The following is an 8,431-nucleotide window of genomic DNA, read 5'->3' as shown; positions in this document are numbered from 1 at the left end:
CCCTTCTCCTCCACACTCCACCCAGAAATGATCCAGTGAAACTAGGAGGAGGTGATTCTCCTCCTCCCTCCTGCTGCTGCTCCTGCTGGTCTGGAAAGGACTGCAGGAATCTCCGCTCTGTTCTGCTCTGCTCTGAGGCAGGGTCTGGGGAGGGGAGATCGTTCTGTGGGGAGAGGGTGCCGCTGTGGCCCGGGGTGTAGCTCTCCCAGTGCGCGGCGGGGTGCGTGGGGGCTGCTTGGTTCCTGACCATGGGGAAGGACCAGGAACTGCTGGAAGCTGCTCGCACTGGGAATGTGGCTCTGGTGGAGAAACTCCTCTCTGGGAGGAAAGGAGGGATCCTGGGCAGTGGATCTGGAGCTATTCCCTTATCCAGCTTACTGAGGTAGGGACATCGTTCCCCATCAGATGCTGGGGATGTTAACCTCTTCTTCCCTGTCATCATCATCGCCCCTGTCATCTTCATTTCCATTCCTGCATCCTTCATAGTAACAATAAATCGTTCACTCTCTAGCCAAGTACAAGTGTGCCTGTGTTTAAAGTCACAGGCAGTCATTTTATTAATGTAGTGATACTGAATTTCTTGCCTTCAATGCGTCTGTAAGGTACTTTTTCATTCTGTTACTAGCTGTGGTGCAGAACTTACATTTTTATTGCTGGACTAATATGCACAATATATTAATTACCCTTCCTTTGATATTTCATCCTCAAATTGCTACTTTTAATCACAGATGGAAGTGTTAATCACAGACAAGGCATTGCATTGTGGAATTCTGTGTAAAAAGCCATAGCTTCACCCCTTACCCTCACCCATAGTTGCTACCCTCACTTGCAGAAGAAATTGGGCATGCTGTAGTAATGAGCCTACAAAACAAAGAAAGGAGATCTCTTTTATGAGAGATCATTGAGGCAGAGGAGGTGTAAAACTTATGGAGCAGGTTAGGTAAGAGCAGCATTACTTTCAAGGTACCAGGATTTAATGAAGTGAAACTGGGTTACTGGCTGTGTTGGGTGAAAGTACTTAACTTTGGTCATTAGTCATATCTCAGGCAATCTACAGCATGGCTTTGATGTTGAGTTTCATCATGCTCTTAAATAAGAGCATTATCACAAGCATTTGTGGCATTTGACAGTATTCGAATGAAAGGAGGTCTGCAGCACACAGTCCAGTGCTAGTGTTCAATACTACACTGGGCACAGCAAAAGAAGACAAAATGAACTGAAATGCTGTCAACCTAGAACTTGAATAAATTGGGGTTTTGTTTTGGGTTTTTGTTGTTGTTGTTATGGTTTTTTTCTCTGGAAAGAAAGGCCTAGAGAAATGGAAATTGCTTAAGTAAAAATATGTATTTCTACTGCCAGTACCTCCTCATCAATATATTTATATTATTTCCATGTTCCATGTCAGAGGAAATTTAGGGTAACTGTCCAAATTATACCTGTTTAAACTCTATTATAAAGTCCTGCTATTTTAAAGCTGATTTTAATGCTGTAAACAACAGTTCAGATATTCCTAGTTTACCAAAGTTCTTTGGTGGCCCAGTTCAATTAGTTATTGCACCATTGTTTAATGACTTGCCCCTTGACCAAAATCAAAACACACCATGCAATTGTGTTTTTGTACTGTACTTGAATAGGCTGCTTAATAAGGAGTGTGTCAGGTAATTGGTTGAATTTAAAATATGAGTTTTCTTAGAATGTGATACCCATATTTTGTGTGTGCAGAATTAAGTTCACTTCAGTACAATGACTAGCCATTTATAATCCAGTTGTGCTGCATGATTTGTGTAGTGACTTTCTTCAGGGCTAGTGTCTGTGCTATATTCTTGCACTCTTACTTTCATGTTGTATATTGTAAGTTCTGTATATCCAAAGGGAGTGTATTTGCTTGTGTTTTTTCATTTTTATTAAACAGCAGTGTTTTACTTTGTGTATACAGAACACATTAACCATGTGTTTTTTGTATACAGATGGGTCGTGACAGTCATTGTTTGTTACTCAGAATTTAAGTATTTTAGGTTGTAAACTCAATTGTAGTATTTTTTTCCCCCTGGAAGTGCACTTAGCTTAAAGAGAAGTAAAGCAAGAAAAACATATACTGTTTTATTTATGATATGTCTTCCTAATGTTACAAAGAATGTCTATGACTTCTGTAAATGTAACTTTAAAAATCAAAAGTAAAAGTTTAGCATACAGCTGCTAAAACATTTCTAATTTCAAGGAAGTTATTTGAATACATTTAAAAGAATTCAGTAATGGATTGATGCATAAACATTCACAATCTAACACACTATTGAACATAATGCTTTTTAGAGAGATTATTAATAATTTCATTGACTTCACCAGGAATGCTCAAAGTAGAACCCATTATACATTATAGAAAGTGTTTTCAAGGAAGAATTTTATGTGTTAGGTATTTTAACATAGCTTTTTTGGCGATGTTGCACGATCATCTAACTGATGCTAGTAATTATGGACTAAGTCCAGAATGACATGCAAGACTAAGGTCGGATCTGTCTTGGTACAGAACACATGGAAACAAAAGAAGGTACTGAAAGGGAGTCATACTAACATCTTAATCCTGTTTAGGAAATCAACACTTACTGAAAATAGCAGAGTTGTGGAAGAGCCATAATTGTATGGTATAAAAGTTTGAATTTGAGGTTGAGGGGGAATCTGAAGATTTTTTTAATAGAAAACCAAATGAAGTAGATTACTAGTAAAGCTATACTGGTGTTTTCTGCATACAGGTTATTAGACTAAAAATTGCTTTTGAAAGTTATAATAAAGAGAAAGCAACAGAAAAAATACAGGGACATATTTTTCTTCTTTTTGTAGAATTTTTAGGAGACATTGTGTCTGCCAGTGTCTCATTGATCACAATTATTGGTCAATTCCTAAAATGGTGCCCCAGAACCATACCTGTCCTGTTGTGGTGAGAAAGGTCCATGTTGCTTTTTCTTTCTCCTTTTGGCAATACTCTTCCTGGCAATACTTTTCCTAGTTGGAAAAGTCTGAGTCTTTCAGAATACAAATGGACCAATAATGTCACTGATACGTTGGTCTAAGTAGCAGTACACTTTCCCTTTGGATTTCCTCTAAGTGCTGGAGACAGCTCTGTTTATGTGGCTGAACTCTCCATGGCTTGATGCCTTTCTTTGTGGGAATTTGCTTTGCAGTAATTATGTACCTTGTGAATGAAATTTAATATTCATGAATTGACAAATACACATCTATTGTTATCTGAACCAAGGAACAAACTATCTGAGCTCTGATCTCCTGTTTACATTTTTATAACAGTTTTTTTTACTCTTAGTTTGTTTTATGGTACTTGGGGGAAAAATAGGACAAGCTTTTGTATAGTTGTTTTATAGTTGAACCCATTCATTGATGTTAATTGCAGATTAAATGATCTAGTTTTTAAAGGGATGACTTCTAAGTCATTATATTAAACTATGACAACGGTTCAGGAAAACAACACTGTTCTGGAAGGCTATTTAAGCACACATATAAATATATGAATGAATTATTGCGAGGATTTAAACACAGGCTTAAAGCAGAGTATGTGCAAAGTGCATAAAAATGATAGATGCTTAATTAAGAGGTTGTATGCACCCAGATATGTGTAATAGATACTGTGTAAAACCTCATGCCCAAATTGATTTATCTGAGGCAATGACAACAGATCAGTGATGCTTGACTGTGTGAGGACCCTATAACTTGTTTCAGTTGAGTTGAAGCATTGAAAGGCTCTGGGTCAGTTTGTGACCCCCTATCTCAAATCTTTATACTGTGCTCTGGAATATAAAGATTGTGGGTGAATATACTGAGGATGAATTCCTTAGATGCAAAAGTTAGTGTAAGGCATTGCAACATACTAGAGTGAGTATAATCCTCAGTAAACACCTGGCATAGAATAATTTAGTAGCTTAAACCTGGGTATTTATTGGCATTTTAGATATCCATGAGTTTCTGAGGCATCTGCATGGGCTGATGGAATTTAACAAAGAACTATGACCTGTGGAGATACTTCTGAATTCCAGGTGGGATACACTAGGACATCTAAATATGTGCTACACGTGTGTATAGGCTACAGTCTCCAACCCAAAGACAGTAGAACAGGGCTGGGTTCTGTTCTTTTACTGTGAAATGAGGATATTTTGAGACAACTCGGAAAACGTTCAGAGTTTAGAAGACCCAACTGTAAGGCAAGTCTCCCTGTTTCTTCTGGGATTCCACTTCCTGGAATTGTCACACATTAACTGTGTTTCATATTAAAAAACCAAATATGGTTTTTATATGTGTAGCAGATTGCTACAGATGTTTAATTTATTTCACTGGCTTTTATATTATTCCAATATAAATGTGAAAAATTGAGAGTGAAATCCCACCATCCCTCTAACAGAATGTATAACTCAATTCCTGTATCCCAAATTCTTAAATGTACTCTGAACGATTTACACATAAAAAGAGTGAAATGTTTCTAACAAAACTGGTATTTTTAATTTGCTTAATTTGATTGCCTGCATATGCAGAACATGTTTTTATTAACTAACCAGTTTTTCATTGTTGGATAGAGACAAGCTTCGTGTTTTTCAAAGTGTTTTAGGAAAAATAACTTTGAAGGTTTTCCTGTATCTCAGACACCTTGTATCATTTTGCCACATGCAGTCATGAACATGCCTTTTTACCCTACTAATACGTTACAACCTAAGGAAAAATGGATGGTTCTTCATTGCATGCTATTTTTAGTGGTTTTAAACTTTGCATGTTAAAAGAGCTTTGGATTTTTAACAGGTCTATGGGATAGAATATGAATTTGTGTGAACTGGCACAGAGTAGTAGGGAAGGATGAGTTGGCCCCATCCTGCTCTTAGTTGGCTACTGCCATTACACAGCATGGGAGGGCGGAGCAGCCTGCACGGAGCTGGTTTTTTCCTCTTCTACACTTGGCAGACTCTGGCAGGGAATGGCTCCATTCTTTGCTTATCCTTACTTAGCGCAGCTACACCATGTATAGGCCTGGCTCAAGATATTTCTCCTCTAAAGTATAAGAAACCCAGCAAGCAGATTGTCAGTCTGCGAGTTGCAATCTGTTTCCTCATCTGTTTCTCAGAGCAATGTCTTGCTCGCAGCAAAGCCACAGTTTAGCCTGATGGCCTCAGTGCATGCTGAGAACCACACAAATCTACTTCTATCCTTGTGCACAGCCCTGTGATTCATTCAGCTGCCTCTGCAAAATCAGATCACACTTAGAAAGGGCTTGAAGAGCAGAAAGTATTTAAAATATTTAAATAGTTTATGAGGCTTTAGTTAGAATTTTAACAAAGTTATTTTCACATTATAATTTAAATAACAAATGGATCTCCTAATCAACAAAAATAAAGGCACTAGTTCTGTTTTTCATTATAAATAGCATTGTTGAAAGTAAAAAACTTTCTTAGGTTGATTTTATGAAGAGATTATATTATATGAGGCTTGCAGTAGCAGGGTTCTGGGCTCGTGTACTTCTGAGATCATTTGTTTTGGAGTTAGAAGGTATTTGTTTCACATAACCACTGCAGATAATAAAATGGTAAGTATTTGTTACATGCAGGTAGATGGGCGATCTGATTAGTCTATGCTTATTTTTAATTTTAGTTACAATACTTTTAATTAATCCATAGAGGTTTTTGTAGTGATGTCCCAAGTAGAGACCAGCATTCTCAGATTCCCCAATCACCTTCTTTATCCTGTTAGAGTAGGAAACTTAAGTCTTCGGGGCATGCCTTTTGTCTTTCCATATGAAATGCAAATTTGTGATCACTGCACCACTTATTTTGTGCTATTTGGTATTACTGGTAGTTGATTGCTGCCTTGATTCTGCATGTTTTCCCTTTCAAATGTATGAGCCTCTCGTAAAACTTAACCTTCATTTTGTTATTTTCTGCCTTTCTTAGACTTATATTTTTTCTTATTTCTGATAAATGCTTTCAATCAAAGTTTAAACAAAATTTTATCTATGGAATTCCATAGATTTCTTTGCAAGTTTGAAATATTTACAACGTGCAAAGGTAGCAATATGGGCAGTATCCAGGACATCTGGTAGAAATCTCGTTGCTAAAGGCGAGTCAATTCACAATGTTTGTGTAATAAATCTTCCCTAGGAGTTCAATGTGATCCTGGATTCACAGCTCTGTAGCGAATCTCTATGGATCACTTCTTACTCCAGATATTATTTTCTGAGTATTGTTCAGGTGTATGTTGTATTAATTTTCTAAAATGTTAGACCAAATGTAAAAAATGACCAGCAAGAACTGTAGATCTACTGTAAAATCTACCAAGGTCATATTGTCTTCACATAGATGGGATTGAGATGTGGGATGTAGCAATGCTGGGAGGACCGATGGAGTTTCTAATGGAGTCAGGAAGACTAATAACAGAAATTTTACCGTTTTTACAAACGTTAAGGAGAAGGTAAGGACAAAGTTGAAGTATCTGTAACTTAAAAGAATTCTTTGAGAATTCTAAAATTCTTAGCCACTAGATGGCTAGCATCTCACTCTGCAGAGGACCATATAATTGCATTTTGATCACCATGATGTTTTCCCTCTTGTCTGACATTGATGATTTTAGTGGTATAGTAATTGAATATAATTAATGCTGCCTTATACATTTTAAAAATTAGCAGATGACTGCTGCTTTTAAGTAGTAGTGTTATAGCAGAACTAAAAGGGAAATAAATGAAATAAAATGAAGAGTGATGTCATCTGAAAGGTCTGTTATCTTGTGACTTGTCAAGATTGGAATGTTATGATGTGCAAATACAGATGCTTTTAAGACAAGTGTTTTCACAGTCACTGCACTAGTGATCAAGAAGAATCACAGAATCACAGAATATTAGGAGTTGGAAGGGACCTCGAAAGATCATCCAGTCCAACCCCCCTGCCAGAGCAGGATCACCTAGTCTAGGTTGCAGAGGAACGCTTCCAGGCAGGTTTTGAATGTCTCCAGAGAAGGAGACTCCACAACCTCTCTGGGCAGCCTGGTCCAGTGCTCTGTAACCCTTACAGTAAAAAAGTTTTTCCTCATGTTCAGATTGAGCCTCCTATGCTCCAGCTTGCACCCATTGCCCCTTGTCCTGTCATTGACTGTCACTGAGAAGAACCTGGCTCCTTTCTCCTGACACTCGCCCTTTACAAATTTTTAAACATTAATGAGGTCACCCCTCAGTCTCCTCCAAGCTAAAGAGACCCAGCTCCTCAGCAACTCCTTATAAGGGAGATGCTCCACTCCCTTGATCATCTTTGTGGCTCTGTGCTGGAGTCTTTCAAGTAATTCCCTGTCCTTCTTGAACTGAGGGACCCAGAACTGAACACAATATTCCAGACACGGTCTCACCAGGAACATAACCATGTTTCTAAAAGTCTAAAGGTAGATTCTTTTATTTGCCTCAGTTTTTGTTTGTATGGGTATTCATAGATGAGCTATTAAGGAACTGCTTACAGCTCTAGACCATTTTTTTATTGGCCTGGCATAGGCATTAGTTGAAGCATCCTATAAACTGCTTTAATTTATGCTACTGGTATATAATCCCTAAGGGACAATACAGTGTAGAGTGCAGTTACACTTTCTTTCCTTCAGCAAGCTTAGCCTGCTTGCCCAGGGAGAGTTCCACAGCTGGAATTACCTTCTGCCTTGGATTTTTTTCTGCTGGCCGCTTCCAGTCAGAGTACATATCCTAATCCTTTTTATTACTTCAAGGTAAAATATTTTGACAACGTTTAATGTTAAATGTGTAAGGCATAATAAGCAGCGTTAATTCCTGCCTACTGATATGACATTTTTATGTACATTGATCCTTTTGGGAAGTAGGGAATACATTTTGTTTGAACTTTATGGCCTTTATGTGAAGACTTTTATTACTTTTTAATTACTTTTTCCTGATGACAGTATTTTCAGTATGCTCATTTTGCATTTAGGAAGTGATATAACAACTCTTCTGTACCTGATTTAACATCTATGAGTTTCTAATAACGTACATGTATCTAATATAAGAAAGGTTCTGTGAGCTTTAATTCCATGAGGTTGTGCTTTTATTAAAATAATTTTACACTGTTTCCCATTTATTGCACATATGTTTTCTTAAGAAAGAAGAAATGCTAAAAATTACTTCTAGAGTGTAATTTCATTCCAATTTAAAACAGCCAGTGGTAGCTGTGTTTCTGTAGGAGTTGATGTCTGTGTTACGTGTTTAAGTTCCCATTAAAGCCAATGGAGATCTAGTCAATCCAGTTAGGGAGCGTACAAAGTGGCTCTGAGGGTTATGATAGACAGTACAAAATCCAGCTGTTGGTGTCTACTAGAGGGTTTACTCAGGATTCAAAAACCAGTATCAATTGCAGTATTTCAAATATAGCAGGTTTGTAGATGATACCAAACTGGGGAGAAACAG

The 8,431-nt window shown here is 37.6% G+C and overlaps 1 protein-coding gene across 1 annotated transcript in view; it reads left to right on the top strand.

The window, feature by feature from the left end:
* Window positions 1-248: 248 nt before the first annotated feature.
* LOC104540670 (ankyrin repeat and sterile alpha motif domain-containing protein 1B-like) overlaps window positions 249-8,431 on the top strand; it is a 72,504-nt gene continuing 64,321 nt past the window's right edge. Inside the window, exon 1 of the mRNA XM_010184529.1 lies at window positions 249-382. Coding sequence (XP_010182831.1) covers window positions 249-382 — 134 coding nt within the window. The remainder of the gene's footprint in view (window positions 383-8,431) is intronic.

This window comes from Mesitornis unicolor, unplaced genomic scaffold (assembly GCF_000695765.1).
Source record: "Mesitornis unicolor isolate BGI_N332 unplaced genomic scaffold, ASM69576v1 scaffold4825, whole genome shotgun sequence".
Classification (NCBI taxonomy): Eukaryota; Metazoa; Chordata; class Aves; order Mesitornithiformes; family Mesitornithidae; genus Mesitornis; species Mesitornis unicolor.
Note: the sequence above shows the minus strand (reverse complement) of the source record. Positions and strands in the feature narration are given on the sequence as shown.